The 23,265-nt window shown below is 34.3% G+C and overlaps 1 protein-coding gene across 1 annotated transcript in view; it reads right to left on the bottom strand.

The window, feature by feature from the left end:
- SMC3 (structural maintenance of chromosomes 3) overlaps positions 1-23,265 on the bottom strand; it is a 126,237-nt gene that overhangs the window by 41,848 nt on the left and 61,124 nt on the right. The window contains exons 14-17 of the mRNA XM_076461031.1: positions 14,074-14,173; positions 11,754-11,917; positions 10,963-11,104; positions 2,268-2,418 (exon numbers count right to left, since the gene is read on the bottom strand). Of these exons, the coding sequence (XP_076317146.1) occupies positions 2,268-2,418; positions 10,963-11,104; positions 11,754-11,917; positions 14,074-14,173 (557 nt within the window). The remainder of the gene's footprint in view (positions 1-2,267; positions 2,419-10,962; positions 11,105-11,753; positions 11,918-14,073; positions 14,174-23,265) is intronic.

The following is a 23,265-nucleotide window of genomic DNA, read 5'->3' as shown; positions in this document are numbered from 1 at the left end:
ACATAAAGGCTGCATAATTCAACTATCCCTAATTTTGAAGTGATATGCAGGGAGAAGGTAACTAGTCAAGAGAAACCTCTATCAACTCTTGGGCTATTCTATTCAAATAGTGGGATTTTTATCTTCACTCTAATAATGTCCTAAAAGTGTAGTGTGTGATTTTATTGCTAAACGATGTGAACTGTATACCCTTGCATATATCATACTAACATCTAACAGGACATGGCTGGTATTCACATTTTAACTTTTTAAATTCCAACTTAAAATACTTTAATCCAATACTATAAAAAACATACAAATATTTCCGACTCACAAGAAAGGACTTTGGGGTTTTGGATCATTCTAAAAAAAAAGTCTTTCACATTTGTACAATATGGAACCCCATACACTGCAAGTAGTTGCATGTATCTGAAATGTTTCTATAAATTCCCAACTGCAACACTTGGAATCCAAGCACTACAAAATTGTAATCACCTAAATGTCTTAGTGCAACACTTGGAATGCCAGTACTGATATAACCCTAGAACATTTTAATCAGTTAAAATTAGCTAAAAAGTGTCTTAGCAGGTTTGCAAGTGCAATGCACAGAATCCCAATATTAATCCTGCAGCAAAACATTGCAACCAGTTAAATGTAACTGTTAAATATTATGGTATATTTGTAAGTGCAATACATATAATTCCAATACTAATTCAGCCCTAGAATACTGCAATCAGTTAAATGTCTAGGTATGTTTGTAAGTGAAACATTTGAAATCCTAGTACTAAACCAGCATTAAAAATGACAAGCATTTAATTACAGATGTAGAAGGTTTTTGTATATTTGTAACAGTAGTAGACTGAACCCAATACTAAGTTAGCACTTCAACGTTCTAAGCTGTTATATCTCTTGTACACAAAAAGTTAATTTCTTTATAAAGTGTTTGTACTGAATATTTTTCTGTGAATTTATAAAACATAAGCTTGTTTTATAATTGATTTTTGTGCCGAGTACAGACACTTCTGTTGGTCTTATAGTTCTCACACTTAATATACTTATGCTACAGGACTTCCTACACAAATTCTTTATTTCAGTAAAACTACAAGCTTCATCTCTTATTTTCTCAACCCTAACAGTAACTGTAGAGAAATGATCAACATCCAGTGAAATGAAAAAAAATTTGTTTTTCTGAAATGAGAGAAACTGTAACAAAATTATTTATCCTAGCATCCTGAGCTTCTAAACTTTTCACATCTGCTTTTAGTTTTATTGCTTTAGTGTACTTGAGACCATTTCACAGATCACTAAGCTCAATGCATCACAGCAGGACAACTTGATATAAACAATCAAGTTACAATTATGCCTTACTATGTGCATAAGATTGCCCCAATCTACAATCTCACATATCAAAAGAAATGTTTTATTCAATTTTTTTCACTTAACTTTTGTTAGCTATCCCAGTAAATTTTCAATTTTTATACTTTTTGTTTTGTTAAAAAAACATATAAATATTTGTAAATAGTTGTATTGAAGGCTATAAAAATTATAGTTTGTCTGAGCAATGAAAATAGTATAGTGAGTAGGTCACTTATAATTTCATACTTTTGAGAGAAATGGTGGGTAAGATAGAGAAAATGGTATGCCTACAGAGAATATGTTACATGGGTCACATTAAGATAAATTAAAAACTTTTTAAAGAATTGCCTTATAAATTTAAGAACTTGATATTTATATACTATTAAAATATGAGTTATTAGCCAAGATTTTATAACCAAACAAATTGGTATAACTTAAAAACAGATATAAGAAACAGTGGTTGTTACTGTATTCTCAAGATGGCTGGTTTTGGTATTAAAACTTTAATTAAAATAAAGTACAGAACAACATTTTGACCTTCTTAGATCATCTTCAGGTTAACAAAGAGTTTGAAACAGTGCTTATCACTGTTTAATTGAATTCTGTGAAAATATCCCTTCACTGTCACCTTCTAATTCACAATAAACACAGATTTTTGACTCAAACTCTCCATATAATAACATATTTTGCACTAAAATTCACAATAGTGTGAAAAGTACAAAAAGTAAGCATATTTTTAACTTTACAAAATATCTGTTATTTGTTCAGAATTCTGATAATGCAAAGATTTTTTTACATATTCTATATTAAACCTTTCTTCTTAAACTGTAATTTTAATGTTGTTTTTTTTATATCTCAAACCATGTTATAATCACACAAAGTAATTCACCACTTAGAATTCTAAGTTTTACGTTTCTTAACTAAATTTTTACCATCCAGAGTAATGCAATCCAAATTTGATGTCCTTGCAATCTGAGTAGCTACTTCAAGGTTCCTACAGATCAGAGTCTTCCCATAAATATACTTCATGGCCCGTTCAAACCTGGGGTCAAAGGTTAACTTGCTAATCATAGGTATGGCATCCTATTTATAATCCAGGAAATTCAATGATTACATAGCTTAAAAAACAACATATTTTGAATGCGAAAGTTGTTCAACATACTTATTTCAGGAAGCAATTCTTTTTTTTCTCAGCTTCTCCTACCTAGAGTTTTTCTATTCCGTTAGGAAAATTTTAAGTTCAATATAACCATATGGGTTTTAGTCTTTAAAGCTAACTGGTATAGCTTAAGAATTCTATCTGATTTCATTCACTAAGGAATGATTCAAAATAAAACCAAAAACAGAGTAGGGTAAAATAAAAACTCTAGGTTCGAGAATTCCATTAAAAAATAAAAATCCATCTGATGAACTACCAAAATTGTCTCTTAATTAAATACTTGTGAGTCTTTAGCAAATTACTGTTTTGATCTAATATGACATTTTAAATAGTGATGCAGTTATCTAAAATTTCCAAAAATGTAATATTTATTGTTACATTTGAGAGTCAAGAATGCATACAATCTGCAATTTCACTATAATAGACCCAGCATGTAGGGTCAGTATCTATAAGTATGCAACCATACCTCCTATATCTATTGAATGACACTGCAAAGAAAAATCCATAAAAAAATTTCACACTTTGGGTATTCAAGATTCATACAACTAGAAAAATAATAGTGGCACATACAACCACTTTTTAAATAACACAATTTTAAATAAAGGTACCCTCCTCACAACAACTTTCATTCGAACTGTATATGAGGTTTTGATTACATCTTTTTTGATATAAATTTTAAATACAGAATTTACAAAATGAATATTTTAAAAATCTATTATTTTTTCAATAAACGATACCACTTTTAATATATAGAAACATTGCAGTTTATATCAGTAAAAGTTATGAATTTTTTGAGCCCTGAATGTTGATTCATTTTAATGCACTGAACTGCATGTAACTAAAGAACACAATTCAAACACTTTTCCAGTGACAAAAATTCATTTTTTTAAAAAAATTGTCACTTTTTATAAATATTTTTCAATGAGGTATGAATACTATTATTAGTAATTATTAACACAAAGCTCAAACAGTAGTCCACAGGGCAGTGTTTCTACTAGTAATTAACAATGCTAAACAGTTAGAAATGTACTTAAATGCTTCCAACCAAGATTAAAGTTGGTGGATTTTAGTCTTAACATGCCAACTGGTGCAATTCAGGAATTTACCAAATTCCATCCAGTGAAGAAGGCAACATTCAACAGCCAGTAACCTCCAATGAAAAAAAAAACATTTTCCACTACTCAAGGTCAAACGTTGGAATCCTTTCAGAGTCTACGTTTTCTCAAGGTTAACTCAGTTGCTCATGAAGTTTGAGTGAAACTTACATTTGTATCATGTGTACTACACAGTCACTTAGCAAACAACTAAGTAAATTAAGGATCTAAATCTCCAACTAACAATAATACATGAAACCTTGATTGATTGATTGATTTAGTGTTTTATGGTACAAAGCAGCTAGGCTATCTGCGCCAAACGTCCGGTGAAAAGGTAGAAATAAAATAAATGTAGTAAAATACAGAAAAGGAAATGAAGTTAAAAAAAACATCATTGAAAAACAGAAAAAGCACAAAACTAATGTTGACACCTAGTCTACAATGGTAAGAGAGAAAGCAGAGTAAGAGAAGCTGTGAAGGCATTCTCCAGCAAAATGGTAATGATCATAACCCACCAGGACAACTAACAGGTAAGTACAAGAACCACTGTCAGTCACCTGAAGTTGGTCTTTCTAGTCCTGGTTCCAGGTTATGTGTCATAACAGCCATTATCAAAAGGCAAAGTAATAAAAGTTTTAAAACACATGTAGCAAAATCGTAATAATAATTAGCCAAGTGGCCAGTAAAAAGGTAAAAGTAAAGTAAATGTAGTAAAATTCATAAAAGGAAATGAAGATAAAAACAAAACAGCAATTAAAAACATAAATGACATAAAACCAATCTTGACATCCAGTCTACAAAGTTGTAAAGGACTTTCTGTAGCATAATGGTAATGATCATAACCTGCCAGGAAGACTAACAGGTAAGTACAAGAACCACCGTCAGTCACCTGAAGTTGCCTTCCCAGTCCTGGTTCTGGGTTATGTGTCATTATGGCCAGTACCAAAAAGTAAGTAATAAAAGTGTTAAAGACATGCAGCAAAATTGTAAGAACAACTCGCCAGGACGAATAATGGGTAGTTCAAACGGATAGTTCAAACAGCAGCATTAGTCACCTGAAGTTGGCCTTTCCAATCCTGGTGTTGAGTTATTTAATGTTCTGGCCATTTTCCAATTTCAAATTGAACTAGAGAAATTGAGACTCTGAAAAGGGAACCACAATTAAAATGTGTAATGAATAAATATCCTATACTTAAATGAGATTAAAAAGATTAATGGCCATTAAAGAACTGAAAACTTTATCAAGGTGGACAGTGTCACCATCACCAATAACAATGTCCAATGTTACATACAAACCCTGGGACAAAACATGTTTAAAATAGTGCCGTTGTTGAGAGTCGTAAGGATGCCAAGAAAGTAAAATGTGGCTTAGAGTGATTTGAGTGTTACACAAACTACATAATGGTACAACTCTTCCAGATAAAAGAAAATGATGAGTGAAAAAACTGTGACCAATGCGTAGTCTAGTTAGAATAATTTCCTCCTTTCGAACCTTATGAAAGCTAGACGGCCAAAGCCCAATACAGGGTTTTATTTGGAAAAGCTTGTTGTTGCATTGCTCACTCCAAGTGGACTGCCAGCTGGCACGGAGCCAAGCCTTGAATACAGGACCATAGTCCATGTACGAAATAGGCACAGTGGTGATAGTGCAAGAGTACATAGATTTTGCTGCCGTGTCAGAAAGCTAGTTCCCGCGAATACCAACATGGCCTGGCATCCAGATAAACTGGATAGAAGTAGATGTTAATGAGAAATGGGCCAGTTGGATTTGAATATCAGCGAGAACAGGGTGTGAGCCAACGTGAAGCAATTCCAGGGCCAGTAGAGAACAAAGCGAGTCAGTATAGATAGTGCAGTTGGAGTAGTGCTCAGCTTCAATATGATCCAGGGCAAGAGATATGGAGTACAGTTCAGCAGTGAACACAGAAACTGTAAAGGGGATTCTGTGTGCAACCACCCATGGCAGAGCCCACAGAATTACCTGGTTTGGAACCATCCGTATAAATTGGAAAGGAATGATTGTTCGAAAGATGTTCAGTAAATAAAAGATGGTACTTCCAATGGAGAGTATCTGCCTTTTTCAGATGACTGAAAGAGAGGTCACATTTGGGGGCTGTAATAAGCAATGGTGGAATGGGCTGACCAATGGATTCTGCAATGTTATCCAAGGACAGACCCAATTCATCCAAATGTGCCTGGATGTGAAGGCCAAAAGAAGCAATGGTAGATAATCTGTTTTGAAAAAGTATGGCCCACTGAGAAAGGAAAACACATCCCCAGGTGGGATGCTTTGGTAAGGAACAAAGTTTCGAAGAATACAGTAAAGAGAGTTGCAAACGGCGAAGGTGCAGAGAAGGTTCATAAGATTCTACGTACAAGCTTTGAACTAGAGAAATGCAGAAAGCCACAGTGCAGAGTCAAAGTCCTTGATGATGAATGGGATCCAGCATCTTTAAGGCCGAGGGTCTGGCAGAGCCATAGACCATTGATCCATAGTTGAGTTTTGATCGAAAAAGAGCACGATATATCTTTAACATAGAACATTGATCCGTTCCCCAACTGGCAGAAGACAGGACACGGAGGATGTTCAGTGCTCTTGTGCATTTGACCCGCAGCTGCTTTAAGTGTGGTATAAAGATCAGCTTACAGTCAAAGATAAGTCCCAAGAACTTGGTCTCAGGGAACACTGGCAGTGAAACTTCACCAATACGAAGTTCAGGATCAAGGTGAATACCCCATTGGCAGCAAAAGTGCATGCAAACGGTTTTAGAGAGAGAAAAATTAAAGCTATTTGCCGTAGTCCACTTCAGCACACAATTGAAGGCAGTTTGTAGTTGCCGCTTAATATATCTCATGTTTGACGACTGACACGAGATGTGAAAGTCGTCGACATAGAGCCCATTCGCAACAGTGAGAGGGAGTTGTTCAGTGATGGCATTTATCTTTATACTGAAAAGTGTGACACTCAAAACACATCCTTAATGGTCCCCAAGTTCTTGTACAAAAATACAGGAAAGTGTCGAACCCACACAAACTTGGAATCTCCTGTCCATTAAAAATTTTTTAATAAACATGGGTAAATGGCCACATAACCCACATATACGGAGGTCTCGCAAAATGCCATACCTCCATGTTGTGTCATAAGCCTTCTCAATGTCAAAGAATATTGATACAAGATGTTGGAATTTGAGAAAGGCTTCTCTGATTGATGTTTCAAGTCTAATTAGGTGGTCCGTGGTGGAGTGCTGTCATCTGAATCCACACTGGGTGGGTGAGAGGAGGTTGTTTGATTCGAGGAACCAAACAAGACTAGCATTAACCATCCTCTCTAAGGTCTTACAGAGACAGCTCGTGAAAGCAATCAGACGGTAGTTTGAAGGAATCTTGGGATCTTTCCCAGGCTTAGAGAAAGGTAAGATAATAGCCTGGTGCAAGGCATTAGGAAAAACATTCTCCTGCCAGATCCAGTTAAAAACAATTAGAAAAAGAGAGAGCGCAGCATGTCATAGTGTACATCATCAAGTCCTACAGATGTACTGCCAGACCAATAAAGGGCCACTTTCAGTTCCACCAGTGTAAAGGGTTGATTATAGTCAAAGAGACAGTCAGTTCAAAAGGAAAGAGGTGAACACTTTGCTTGAGTCTTGATGGCCAAGAAGGTGGAGGAACAAGCAGAAGTGCTAGATACCCGGCATAAGCTTTCACCTAGAGTATAGGCGATGCTCCGGACATCAGCTACCCCTTGGTCATCAGAGAGTAAGATCAAGAGGGGGCAGAATTGTAGTGCCCACTGACCTTTCGAATCCTGTCCCATATGACCTTGTAACTGGAGGTAGAAGATATGCTAGTTGTGAACTTAATCCAAGATTGTTTCTGGCTTTGATGACTTACCCACCAAGCATGTGCACAGGCCCGTTGGAAAGGGATGCAGTTTGAAAGTGTGGGATATCTACGGAAAGTATCCCAGGCCCGTTTTCGAGCCTTCTGTGTCATGTGACAGGCAGGATTCCACCACGGACGAGGATATCCTGGAAGACGTGTCAAAGTTTTAGGAATACACCGAGCAGCTGCTTATATAATACAGTCAGTTACCGTTGCCACACAGTTGTCTATTGATGGCTGATTCACAATGGCAGGATGAAGTTCTGCAAGAGCAGTGAAAGTGGACCAGTCTGCCTGATCCAGCTTCCACCGAGGCACGTGGGTAGGGTGGCATCAACCACGGCCAGTCTCTCTCAAAAGTATAGGAAAATAATGACTGCCTAGTGGATTATTGTCAACCCTCCATCAAAAATGGGAGAATAATGAAGGGGACCAAACCGCGAGATCAATAGCGGTAAGGGACTGACCAGGTGCATGAAAATAAGTGAAAGAACCAGTATTGAAAAGAGAAAAATTGTGATCAGAGAGCATACGCTTTTTCACAGTGACCCCTCCTATCAACAACAGTACTTCCCCAGAGGGGATGATGTCCATTAAAGTCCCCCAGGATTAGAAATGGAGACGGCAACTGTTCAACGAGAGCATCAAGGTCTGACTGATCATATGTCTCTCCAGGGAACAGGTAGAGAGAACAAACAGTGATGGTATGAACCAAGGAAAGACGGATGACTACAGCCTCCAAGAGTGTGTTAAGTGACAAAGACAGGGTGGGCACATGCTGATCAACCAATAGTGCCACCCCTCCATGTACCATCACACAGCCTCTCATTTCTGTACAGAGAAAACTGCTGAATGGTGACTGTTTCTTGTAAGGAAAGACATACACGATGGTAGGAAGCAATCAGTGTTTTGATATCATCCAGATTAAAACGTAAACCTCGACAGTTCCATTGTATCAAGGTGGCCGTTTTTAACAACAGGTAGGCGAAGTGGCTGGAGAACCCTTCTGTTTATGACCATGTCTTTTTTCCTTACTGTCCTTAGTTGGAGGACGTCTATCGACCTCCATGGATCCTGCCCTAGATCAATTGGGCAGGTCTTTATTATCGGAAGGGGATTCCTGTGACTGAGAATGAGAACGAATGATTGTTTTGCATCTTGGGGTGGGAGAAAAAGATGTATCAGAAGAAAAGCCTGTATTTGAAACCAAAGGATGTGGATCTTGAGGTTTGTTGGAATGTATGGGAGAAACAGAGATGGGTGTAGAAGTTGATTCATCAACCTTTTTAACCAAGGTGGTCAAAAGGTTTTCCATTTGTTTTGAAAACGATTCTCTTAGAGGCACAGATAGATCTGTCTGTACTCCCACTGTAATTGTGGAACAAAGTGCAGCAGCATATGTCCGAGATGAAATGGCAGACAGCAATTTCCGAGCCTCAGGATATCTAATATTATGTGTCATTTTCAAACGCTGCAACTCTTTTTCCACCAACCATGTTGGGCAAGAACGAAAGTAGGAAGGGTGAGAACCATTGCAGTTGACACAATGTGGGTCCATGTCACACTCATAAGCATCGTGGTCCTTGCTACCACAATGAGCACATGTCAAAGAACCATGACATGACGTCTTAGAGTGGCCGAACCTCTGCCATTGGAAACATCGGATAGGATTTGGAACGTACGGCCGTACCCTGCAAATTAGATAACTTGCCTTGATGGTGGCAGGTGCACGTGGTGATGTAAATGTCAAAATGAGGTTATTTGTCGGCAGTGTAACTCCATCTTTGCGAGTGGAGATACACCTCACTGCAGGAACTCCTTGAGCAGAGAGACCAGCGAGAATCTCTGACTCGAGGACTATCTTCAAATCCCTCTCAATAATAACTCCTTGTGATGAATTCAAGGTAGCATGAGGGGTAACCTCAATAGGTATATCCCCAATTGCCTTTGAATTCAAGAGGAGTTCACTGTGTTGGGTTGTGGATGTTTCAACCAATATGTCTCCAGATCGAAGCTTCTTTACACTCTTTGGAGAGCCAGCAAGACCCTCTAGTCCCTTCTGAATTAAAAAGGGGGATATTTGCCCTACAGGTTTTTCTGAAAGAGAATGTAATATAAGAAAATGAGGTATGTGTGTTACAGATGTTGAAGAGTGCTGCTCAGAGTCTTCAAGACATGGTCATTTACCTATTTCATGTTTTTTCACTATTTTATTTAAATGTTTTGTAGGAGGATCCATAGGAAAAAGGAAAATTTCAGTACCCACTGTCCCCCCCAACCGTGGAGCCCTACGAGGGGACGCACTACAATGTCATGCTAGGACATTGCAGCACTAGGTTTCGTGAGCACTATACCCATACACCAGCATCAGACTCAATGTCCACAACACCCACTGAGAACTTCCAACACTGGTACTTGGTTGACTCTAACCCAAGTGGACCAGCCGACTGACCCAAGGGGGACCACCCAAAAGGCCACCCGTCTACAGGAATTCAACGCCAAAGTGGTGTGTTAGGGTTGGACCCTCAACCACTAGGATCCTCTCCTCTCCTTCATGGGTCGCCACGCACGGCAAACACGTGGGTGGATGTTTACATCCAAGAGGAGGTAAACTGAAAGAACAGAATCTTCCCTGGGAGGTCCCCTCACCATGTACAGAAATCCACACTGAGGGGTACATGAAACCTGAAGATGTTGTTTAGGACAAATATTACACCAAATATTATAAGAATACATTAAAAAGACACATTAAACCAGTTCACAAGCATTCAAGTTTTCAATTTAAATAAATTCATGAAAAGTAATTTAAAAATTCATTCTTATTGAAATATTTTTGTGATATGCTTGTTTTGTAGACTTTTCTTGCATGCTATACTCATGTGATCCCTAAGAACTCTCTTGTTACCACAACTGTGATTTTATTTAATATATATAATAAAAAGGATCCCTTACATTAAGCAAATTTTTTTACTGTGCTAAAAGAACTGCATTTGCTACTTGTACGTGTATTTTGTACTATCATATCAGTTTAGAAGGCATCTTGATGAGTAAAACTCTAACATTCTCACAGTTGAACAGAAAAGCCACTTATCAGATTTTGTTACAGGCTTGTGTTAAAACGATTTCCTGGAACAGCTAAACTAATTCTTTGCAAATTTTTAAATTACGCTTTTCTTCTTAGTGTGATTATAAATTAGCAATTTCTTCTTTAAAAATTACTTCTTACAATTGTACTTTGTATTACTGCTAATTTTAAAGTTCACTTTAAAGATAAGCAACTGATAGGTGACTTAAAGGTTCCATTAGAAGTGTACAACATAGCAACATATACAATATACAGAAATGTGCAGCTTCTCCTCTCATACAAGTTACAACAGATAATGATCATATTTGAATAAAAACAAACCTAGAAGAAATACACTAATTGAATAAAAATTAGAGTGCTTAGCAACTGGTACTGAACTAGCATGAGCACCTAGCTACTAGTCTTACATTTGTGTTGGGATACTGAACTTCCTTGTAAATAAGACGATTCAACGGCATGAAAGTGACCTCACCAGGAAGCTTTTGTCTGTTCATCTCTTGTAAGACTTTTGTTCCAATTCGATCATTTTCCACAATATGATAAAAAAGTCTGTAAATACATTAATAATGAGAAAGAGAGAGGGATTTATAATACTTTAATGCACTATGTATGAATTTAAATCAACATTTGTGGAAACTGTTTATGGCAAATGCCACTAGGTGCTCAAAACAAAATACAGAACTTTTAAAGCTGATTAATAATACTGTATCTACATTTATATAGATAAAAAAAAATCTCAAGTACCGGTACATTAATATAAATAACTCACATCCATCTTTCTTCACCATGATAAATATTGAGAAAATTTTACAAAACTTTCTTTTTTATTTATTCATGATCAAAAATCCATATCATAAAAACTAAATATATACTGCTGAATTTTTCCTTAATCAACAGAGTGTTAGCTTTGAGCAATGCAAAATGACTGATGAAAACTTGTAGCATACATGGACTAATAAATGTACTGGAAAAATTACTACATCATTAAAATTAGCATTAAATGAACTCTTTAAGATACTTAACTTTTTAAAATTTTCAATTATTACAGCACAACTAAAAATTATAACCTGCCACTTATATTCAGATAACACATCAACACTTATATGTCATAAATAAACAAAAAATTGCCACTTGTTTTTAGTCATTAGCTCAACATTTGAATGATCTTGTTGCAATTCACATTTTTAATGCCACTTACTTGTTTCCAGATGTTACTTCAACTGCAGTATAAATAGTCTTATCGCAATCAAAATTTTCAATCAACATTCCATAATAACTGTTTGCAATTTGTTCAAAGCTGCCACCTTTTTCACGAAATGTCTGAAGAACTTTTCGAACACTGTCACGTCCATTTAAGGTAGCCTTAAAAAAATATATATACAAGTGAAAAATTTAAAAAAAAGAGTCGTTCAAAAAGTATTTTGGCTTTTCCAAACTTTGATTAAAATTGTGAATACAAAGTCTCATATTTATAAAAAATAATTTTTTCTCTCTGAGTGAGGTATGAAAATAATAAAACTCTGCAGTGATTCATATCAAATTCTAATTTGAGAAATGTTATTAAAAAAAAAAAGTGAAAGCTCTGAATATTTTATTCTGTTCAACATTGTATCCTGTAGATAACTAGACATTTTTTTCAGGTTGTGACAAACATAGCCCTCCAATGTTATGATAATATAGACTGTACACAAATATATCAACCCATTATTCTTTTATATATATAGTTTGTGCTCCAGATACAATGTACATAACCATAAATACAATTTTTTAAAGGAAGAAACACATAAGATACTAAAATATACACAGTCATTCATGTGTATATGCATGTTCATTGGTTAAAAAGATAGAAAACTATTGGTAACAAAACAAATGAAAAGCATGGAAAAATCATTCTTCCCATCATCTGACAAAAAACTATACAGTGATTACTGTAGTTAAGGTTACTGCTGAAGTTAAAACTATACCAGTCTACTTTTATCCATTTTATCTTCAATAGATAGAGAAAAATGAACAGTGAAACTAGACAGTTTAAGGCAACAGTTATCAGATTATAATTTTTTGTTTAAGAAAAACCAGATAATATAGTATTTTTTTTTTTTAAGTATGGTTTGTAAGGTTTAAAGAATAAGGTTTTTATTAGCTCATGGCTTAAAGTTTGGTATTCCTAATGAACTTAAGTTTATTTTACTCTATTTGAACAGTTTTTTCAGAAATACTATAATATCAAACTAGTTTTAATAAGTCTGGTCAAAGTTTTAGTTATATGTAAACTAAAATCAGTAATATAGCTTTGACTGGTTTTAACAGGTATAATAATAAATATAAACATTTATCTAAGTGTAAATGACTTTGAAGTTCTTAAAGGTTTAAGTAAAAACAACAGTATTATTTCTGAATCAGATATAGGCAACAGGTAATTTTATATAAAGAAGATTATATAAATAAAGAAGAAACAGTAAGTGAGTGTACAAAATTTGTAAAACTGTATCAAGATCCTATCAATGAAAGGAAAGTTATATTATAAAAGTTCATACTAGAAGTAAAGAATATATTCTGAATGAAAAACAACATTTGGATGTTAAATAATCAGGAAGTCTTCATGTATATATATATACTATGGTTTACCATAAAATCATAAAGGATGTCCCTTGCACCGAACAGTACCAAACATTGAAACTTATGATCATGCTCTGGCTGATTTTCTAGTTGAATTTTGAGTACATGGACCAAAATGAACATTTTAAAAATAGCATTGAGTATTCTCATAATTTTGAACACTCGAAGTTTGATAGTAATATGCACTGTGCCAGTTTTGACATTGAATCATTGCATACAAATGCAATGTTAGAAGAGACCATACAATAAAGTGACGAGTTGGTTTATAATGACAACTCCAATGACACGTCCATCCCAAAATCTCTCGTTCTGAAATTATGTACTTTACAATTAATGAATAACATTTTTTTTGGATGGAAAGCTTCATTATCAAGTCAAAGATCCTTAAATGTACACCATATTATATTTATGTTTTCATGAAAATTGATGGTTGGGAAATTGTACGTAGCAATTCAAACTTCTTTATTATAGTAGATATGATGATGGTTCTTTCATCATCTTTAAGAACTCTGATCACAGTTTTTAATTTATTCAGTACTTAGACAGTAGACAGTTATCTGGAGATATTCCAGTACTCTCAAAATATTTTACCATACTCAAAATATCTGACACCATTCCTTCTATTACTCTGTTCACACTGTAAACTATAGACAGAAATGACATTTCAACAGTTGTATTCAAGAAAAATCCATTGAAAAGTTTAACCAGAGAATACAAATGAACTTACTTTATTCATAGAGTAGGTTCAAATAACTATACTTACAACAGTTGCTACCATGCATTTCTGCATATTATAAACTAAACCCACCATAATTCTATGCTTTCTAATAAAAAAAAATAGTGTAAGTGTGCACTAAAAACATCTTCCACAGCCTACGATAAACATTAACTTTTTTTCTTACCTTCCCAGTCATTGAACGAAGACCTTGGTCTTTTTTAGAAAGCTCCTCCTTAAGAGTTCCTAAATTTTGTTGCATGGCATTTTCCTGCCTCCACAATTCACTAAAAAATATACATAAAATGTAAAAGCAAGTTTGAAACACCTATTAATAGAAATGTCATATACAGCTAATAAAACAAGGTTTATAATTTATATTTTAGTGTCTGAAACACCTTAAAAATTCTAACACTATCAAAACTTATTTATAAAGCTATTTCATGTTGACTTAATTATTTATTAAAAAATATGAATGCTGTATAGTTATATACAAATGATATATTACTGGAGAAAAAGGCCCTCTTTAATGAGCTCTAACAACTATTTCTACTTATATATACTACTTATATCTATGTGCATATGTATTTGTGTATAGCAATAATTTTCATATTATTTTGTCTCAGACGTTTGAAAAAGAGCATGTACTGGATGTATCGCACCAACATTTTGAGGTAATCATCTTAATGTTGAACTACTTGCTATAACTAAAATAATTGAAATAGAAATTAGATACTGGTATAAAGTAAAATCTCATCAAATTTAAAGACTTAAAATTAGATGCAACAGAATGAAGATCATCAAATGAGAACAACAGCTCCTCATGCACATAAGGAACTTTCAACTGTGCTTACTGTAGTTCAGCCATAAGTTTATGTCTCTGTCTTCTCATTTCATCAATTCGTCTATTGAATTTCTGCATATATTCAAGTGTTTTGTTTGCTTCAGTTTTGGAAGCCTAGAATTAGGGAAGGAAGAAGGGATTGTAAAGGTTTAAATAGGATGTTGGATCAGAGGTGGTAATGACAGAGGACCAGGAAGACATTATACAATGTATATACAAATACCACAGATTAAGTTACATGAAATTTCTCAACTATTCTCTCTCTCTCTCACATTTATTCATCCTAAAGCCTAATCTGACAGGTGGAGAGAACATCCAGTAATAATCTTGTATAAAGCATAATATGTTTTATATGTTCTTAATCTGAACTAAAATTTATGGCATCCTAATAAAAGTCCAATGAATTTTTATACCATTTACTTAATATAAAAAATAAAAAATATGAGTATTTTGTAAAAGCTAAGCAGTAGATAAAATGCCTTATTTTTACCATAAATGATAGATACAAATCTTAAATCTGCAAAAAAAAATTGTTATAAAAGCACCAAGCTGTTGCAAAAATCATTTCTGCTGAATGTTATATACTACATGACACTAGCCTTCTTTTTAGCATGTATACTACTTTGCATTTTTGGATGGACTGGAAAAAATTTTAAGATATTCCAAAGTATGGTTAGAATCCTATGTTGAATAATTAACCTTTTTCTTTCTTGGAACTAAAAACTGGTAAATGTGCACACTGCTTTATAAAAACCCAACAATAAATGCCAACATTGTATTCTCAGGATGACCGACATGGATATTAAAACTAATTAAACTTAGGGATAGGACAATGTTTTGACCTTCTTATGTCATCTTCAGCTTAACAAAGAGAATTTGCAATTGACCATATTTGGGCATGTCTTATGTATGAGAGTGTAAAAAGGTACATGATTGTAGGGGGCACTGCAGTTAGATGTTAGGTTATTAATTAGTATAGGTATAATGATGTTCCTTCAAACTGGCTCAATTTTGGTTTGAGTTACTGTATAAGTAGGGCAACTTTGATTTTGAATTTGTTTATATTTGTTTCACTACATAGTATTTTGGTATTTTCCATAGTAATATCATGTTTATTTGATTTGCAGAGTTCAAAAATGCATGAATTTCTTTGTATCTGGTTTACATTCTTCTGCTTGTTTCTCCAATATAGAAATCATGACAATTGTTGCATTGTAACTTATAAATAATATTAGTTTTGTGTTTGTCAGTATAGTTTTTACACAGTATGGACTTTAGTTTTGTATCTGGTTTTTGAATAAATGTGGTGTTTACTGAAATGTTGTGTTTTGTTACGAGTTTCTTTTCCACGTATTGGTTATTTTTTTTGTTAATATCAGCAATATATTGTATACAGCAGAGTAAAGTTTTATAGTCTGTTGTTTCATGGAATTTATTATTGTTTATTTATTGTTGATCTAGATGTGTGTTTTTAGTTTTTTCACCAATTTTTGGAGGAAATGTGATGTTGATGAAGTGTTGTTTTATATTTTTGATTTCATTGTTAATTTTATTGAGTGTACATTATTCTTGTATTGTGGCTGTGTTTATTTGGTTTCTGAACATGTTGAGTTTTTGTTTTGTTTCATATGCTGAGTCCCAGAGAATGTATAGTCCAGTATGGGTGATTTTTCTGTTTTGAATTGTGTATCAATTCTTGTGATCTTGAGGTGGAGAAATGCTGTTTGGTTAGTTTTCTCATACTCACAGGTGAACTTGATGTTGGGGTGTATGGAGTTAACATGGTTCAAAAAACTAACTGTGTGTTCTGCAGATGTCAATCCAGCAATTCCATTGTTAAAATATCTGTACCAGTATAGCGGTGGGTGTTAGGCTGAATTGATCGCATGTGATTCAATCTGTGTTATAAAAATGTTGGCTAGAACTGGTGACATGAGACTTTCCATATTTAAGCCATTTATTTGTATGTAGTTTTGGTCATTAAACATAATGTTAGTTTTGGTGGTAGTGAATTCTGTAAGGGTTGCTAATTGGTTGCTGGGGGTGTGTATTAATGGACTGAGGTCTTGGATATAAAGTTCTAAAGCTATCTTGCAGTCTTCAGTAGTTGGGACAATTCATGTCACACACAGCCACGAAAATTCTCTCCCTTTTCCACATTTGTAATTCAGAACACAAAAAAATCTGTACTTATAATTGTGACTTATGATCAGAGTTAATTATTTTGAACCATGTGACTACAGGCAATGAAACCAAGATTATTGGTAGGCTGTATATATGTATATATAAAAAAAAACATTTTTTAAAATGTATTACATATAAAGTTAAAAGAAAATAGCAGTATTAATTACATGAAGATTTGTCAATAAGAGTAGGTGTTGGATATACAAGATTGTTCTGTTTGAGAGATATTATATTGTTTATTTAATATTTTATGATTATTTAGTTTACACAACAAATGTTAAAAGTTTATTATTAAAAAAGTAATAGTTGTTCAACATTTTCCCAAAGTAAAAATGCATTTCCAGTAATATCTACCTTTGCTGGACCTATAGCTATTTCTTGCTCTCTAGGATTTCCACTCTTTGCCCATCTAAGCATTCAGAACACTTTCTCCAGTCTTTTATACTCCAATTGAATGCCTTAGACAAATTCTAATTTGCAAACTTTTCCACTAACTTCAATGTACTCTCCATCTAACCACTGTATATAAGCATCTAATTCAAATAATGTAATAACTTTTTAGAGACAAACTAGCTTTTAGAGAGGAAGTAGAGTGGGAGAGTGTCAGTGAAGATAAGTATTATTGGAAATACATTTTCAGATCAAGAGAATGTTAACTTCCAAAACATATTACCATCTACTGACACCACAGCTAAAATCCCACACTGAGAAGGTGGAAGGGCTGGTGCAAGCATAAACTATACTTAGAGAATTTGCTAAGAACGGAAGTGTACCTAGAGAAAAAAATGATACAAGAGTGGGGAAACTGCACTATATTCAGAACAAGTATTCTTTTCACTTGGACCTTCATTTCTATATCAAAAGTAGAATATAATATGAGTAATAGTCAATACAAGCCAGCCCCAACCAGAGAGCCAAGGTACCACAGCTTGGGTTGAAATTAAAGGATCCTGGTATTTATATCCCACATCTGTGGCTACGGCTACTAAACCACAATGTTACACATACATACTTCGACTGTATTCCAACCCATAGCCATTGAGTGATGTGTTTCACACCATTGTAATCATGATGAGAAAGTAAGCAACATCGAAATGGACAAATTTTCTGCTCTACCTGAAGAAGTACAAAAGGTAATATTCAAAGCTCAGAATGACAGGATCACATATGCTGTACTTAACCAAATAAACAGATCTCGTCCAGTCTAAAATTATGGAAACTTATCCTCACTCCCCAACCAAATGGGCAAGGAGTATTCCATTTGCTCCTGGAATTATGAGAGGATGTGGAACCTGTGCTCAATCAAGATTCTTGGATGGGACCACTTCATGTTTGGAATTATGAGGAGATAATGGACCTCCTTCCAGAACAATATAAAAACCTGATATAGACCAAAGAGAAGGGAAATGCTTTAGGTCAAATCTAAACTGGAATTATGAGTAGTTTCCCATGGAGGTTTGTGCCACCCCTAACAGCATGTAGGAAAAAACATCCAGGGACTCTAGTAGAAGGACCCCCAAATTCACCCTCTTCTCCAAGAGTAGAGGATCATATTTCAACACTGCAGAAAAAGCCTCTGTCCACCATCCCAGCAAGTATAGATTAGGGGTGGTAAGGACTAAAGTTCCCCAAGCTTCACTAGTAGAGTCTGAGGGGGGAGTAAAAAATGTTGGGAAGCCCTGAGGAACACAGTGCTGTTGAAACTGTGCAAGAGATGAACCAAGTTCCATATATTTTAAAAAGCAAACCTATTGTAATTTATTCAATCTGAAGATCAGCAGGGGTGGACAGGATTCCCTTTAGTTATACTCAAAACTGTACATGAGTGGTGATACATAATACATACTTGCCTAAGCAACACTCAGTACAGAATGGGATCCATGAAAAATAAAGGAACCCTAAAATTAAAAAAAGTACATGAGAGAGGAAAATATGCAACTCTCATTAAAGTCTAATAGATGTGGTTAAAATAGCTACAAGGGGTAGTTGAAAACCCTCAGAAGAGGAACTGCCATATCAGGAAAATGTCAGTAGTAGTCCACATACCAGCTTGCACTTCTTCAAGAGGGCAATTCAACCAAGCAGCTAATAACACAGAGATGCGATGAATTTGGTGAGATATTCTGTAACAATAATCCATTATAGAACAAGTGAATCAATTTGTGAAGCTACTTTGTGAGGGTAATGGGAGGTAAGTCACAGAATATAGAAAAATCCCAGTGAATGAACAATAAGTTCCTAGTACCTCAAAAAGAGTTTTTATGAGTCACATAACACTTGAGGGCCTTGAGAAGAAATAACAATGGATCAGGTAAGAATGTATCATGACCTTCAGGTCTTTGAACTTAAAATGAAAGCCTTCAGACTTCCACTGTCTCAGTACAGCCATTTTTATATAATGATGGATAAAATCTAGGTGAGGAACTTTTCTATTTACAGTTTCAGCAACTTTTCTATGTTTTCACAATAGAAAGTCAATCAACATACCTGAACCTGTCTTGAATCTAACAAGGAAAGGTTCCCAACAGATGTATGAGAGTCAAATGAGCAGGAGCAAGACTATGCTGCAACTGCATACTGGAACTAATGAAATCAAACATGACTGCTTAATGTCTACATGCTTCTTGATGGAGGGCAAGCAATTCTCAACATGGTGAGAGTAAAACTACGTGAGGGATAGAGAAATCTGTTTGTATTCCTACTATGGTATCGAAAGAGAGTGGATCATCATAACTCAATTTCGAAAGAGGTGTCACCATCTTTGTCATTTCAGGAAATGTTACAGAGATTTTATTCACTGTTCCTCTTTCTCCCTATCCACATAAGGCATAATAAAAGGTACAAGGGATAAGAAACAGAAAAGTTAACATATTATGGTTCTGACACTTGTCGCCATTGTAATTTTTGCTACAACAATAAAGGTTGAAGAGCCATATTACAATATTTTAGTATATCCACAATGCTCAGAGTGAAAAAGATGAAGAAGATCTGGAATATATTGCCAGACTTTAGAGTTAAGCTAACCTGCCTTGACACTGGCAGACAGACAAGGTGATGTAAAGGAGATTTGTTGTACAGCTGATATTACCTGATTGGAGAGACCAGCAAGAATTTCTAAAAATAATGCCAATTTGGGAATTTAATGTAGCACTGGAATTGGCTCAATCCTGATGGGTTTTGACTTCAAAATGTTTACTCTCTTTTTTATCTTATGATGCTCAAACCAACAGGATTCCAGCTGTAATTTCTAAATGAACTTTAGAGACCTAGAAAACTTCTATAAAACTTTCAGGTTAAAAAAAGGATATACTTCAGATTAATAGTTTTTATAACTGAATATAAAACCACAAAACAAGGTAAAGAAATAGCTTCAGGCAATACTGTGTTTGAAGAATTTTTATCTGTGGCCATTTACTGGATTTTTTTTTCTCTGACTGAAAGATTATCCATCAGGAAATAAAAAAATTTATTGCCAACTCTCCACCATGAACTACAAGGGAACTACATATACAGTCAAATATTCAACATGGTGAGAGCACTACACCAGACACCAATATCAGACCTAATGTCCTCAACACCAGCATAGGACTTCCAATACAGTAACTTGACTAGTTACAACTGAACAGCCTAATGACCCTGAAGGGGTCTCAAATCTAAACATGTATTACATACATCCATTATACTTTATATAATGCCAATTATGCTTCATAATACAATCAGGGAAAAATCAACAGTAAACACCTAAGTTCACATGCACAATACAACCTACCATGTGTCTACAACTTTGATACAAGGAAAAGCAAGACATTACTGTTTTCACTTAGCCACAGCTGGTCCTAAGAATTGATGCAAAAACAGGAATTAAAAGCAAATATAATTTTCTGTAAATTCATTTTGTATGACTTGTTCTTTCTCATATTTAGAGGATGATGTTCAATGTAACTGATAAAATAGTTATATTGTCACTTAAGACACATCTGAGAAAGTTTGGTTAATGTTATGTTCAGAAGTGTCTTAAGGTTAAACACAAAGCTACACAATGAATAATCTGTGATCTCTCCTTTAATTGTGCTGAAACCCATTTACGGCCGCTTGCATGGTGATTTAAGTGTTATTGACAATTACATGTTTATCTACATTCAATGATCATGAAAAGTCAATTTCACACAACTATGACTCTAAACATGAAAAACCATGTATGTGCAAACAAAATACCACACATACTATTTGACTTAAATATTAAGAAGACTTCACACCCTAAATTTTGCAATTTCCAAGATGTGCAAATGTTATTAATACATTTTCACACTGTTCTCCACTATAATCATAGTGAAACTTGGTACAGTAGAAAGAAAAATGTTAACTAGTTGCATAGCAGCTGCGAAAACAATGTTTAAGAAGGTAACTCCAAAAATAACACAAAGTTATTGGGAATATCCATTATCTTCAAATAGCTTCCATGTAACAGTTGAAACTATTACATAAACAATCTAAGAAAAATACCCTGAACAGATAAGACCAAGAAACTTAACCCCACAATATCCTAAGCTCACCTATCATTCACCACATGCACCTTGTTTTGGGTATATTGGTAATTCCATAAAACAAAACAGATACAAAATCAAACAGTACATATAACCATCAATCAAACTATACAATACTACTTCATTATTTGATAAAAATGAAAAATAACTGAACTACACAATATTACTTTATAAATCAATGAAAATCAAATATAACCTCCTAAACTCCAAACATAAAATAAAAGTTAAATATTGAATTTGCAACATGTTGTTTCATAAAATCACTATATAGACCAGCAAAGAAATTAAATAATGAAAGAGTATGCTTCAGGAACACTAATAAGCAAAATAAACTGGAAGACAGTGGATCAACTCTAATATCAGCTGAAAAATGAATTAATCCATGTCCTAGCATATCATATCATTCAATTTGTCATTTGAGTTATTCAGCAAATAATTATCTTCCAACATTATGAAAGCTGCAGGGTATCTTGTACAAAAGGAGGCAAAATTAGTTTTAGAAGAAACATCATTTGTTGTTAAGACTTGTACTAGAGCAGAAGACATCCTCAATGGAGCAAACTTATTTATTTCAGGATGTACGTCACTGTTTCTTTTGCTACTAACTGAAAATATAGTGTATCTTAGCTTATATTCATACAACACTTCTATAGTGCTAAAATAAAAACATATACATTTTCTACAACATATAATGTCATGGAAATTTCTCCTCCCATTCTGTAAACTGCTAATATTTATATCTAATTATCATATACTTAGACCAATAACCTATTTCCTCTTCAGCTCTAGGCATTTTTCAATAACTACTTTCCATTTAGGGTCACCAGTGATTGATACATGCTTGTTTGCATTTTCTATATTATTTAAGTGGCTGAAGAAATATGCTTACAATATAAAGAAGTAAACTAATGTTTACAATAGCACTAAATAAAACTTTTAAATATTATCTTTACTGTTAGAAAGAATAATTTTTTATGGCATACAAAAATATTATGTATAGAGGTAATCCATTAGAAATACAATATGAGAGATGAGTAGCTCATTATAAGACAGCAATATTAAACCACTACTACTAGTGGAAAATAACCCGAGTTGATTTATAATTTTATGGAATCTGAAAAATTAACAAAACAGTAAGAGTTGTGTCAAATGCAAACATACAGGTTGCCAATACACAACACAAGTCTCAGCCCATAATGTGGCAGTGTTAATGAGATAAATGTTATTTTATATTTGTTTTTATTTCCATACTTCAGTAATTATTGAAGTGTTTCACATAACAATAAACAGATTTTAGTTCCCATCTTATTTATATATAAGCATACAAAATGTACAAAAGAAAACTTTCAAGTACAGAATTTCAGTTCAAATTTGCACTCATGAACAGAAAATGATTTGCCAGTGTTATGCATTTATAACTTCTTCAATCTTGTTTCATGCCTTAAAATAACTGGAGGTATCGGTTATATGAGAAAACAGAAGCATTCCAGGAGAACCTGAGTGGTCACTATGATAGTTAACTTTTTGCATGAAGTTTTACCCACCCCACGCCCTCGCCTACATTCCACTGAAAATTGACTTAGTCACCTCAGTAAAAAAAAGCCATCAAGGTGCTTCAGCTTTTCAGTGCCCACTTCTCAGGATTTGACCTACAGTCCATGTTACACAACATGCATCTCAATGAGTGTGTTTGTCATAAGTTAGGTTCCTCTACTATCATGTGACCATGAGCAGTGCTAACCAGTGAATGATTCTTTCTCACCTTTTTTACATACATCAGGTACCAGCTTATTTAGGGCATCAACTA

This window comes from Tachypleus tridentatus, chromosome 10 (genome assembly GCF_004210375.1).
Source record: "Tachypleus tridentatus isolate NWPU-2018 chromosome 10, ASM421037v1, whole genome shotgun sequence".
Classification (NCBI taxonomy): Eukaryota; Metazoa; Arthropoda; class Merostomata; order Xiphosura; family Limulidae; genus Tachypleus; species Tachypleus tridentatus.
The sequence above is the reverse complement of the archived record's forward strand: the minus strand, read 5'-3'. Positions and strand labels throughout refer to the sequence as shown.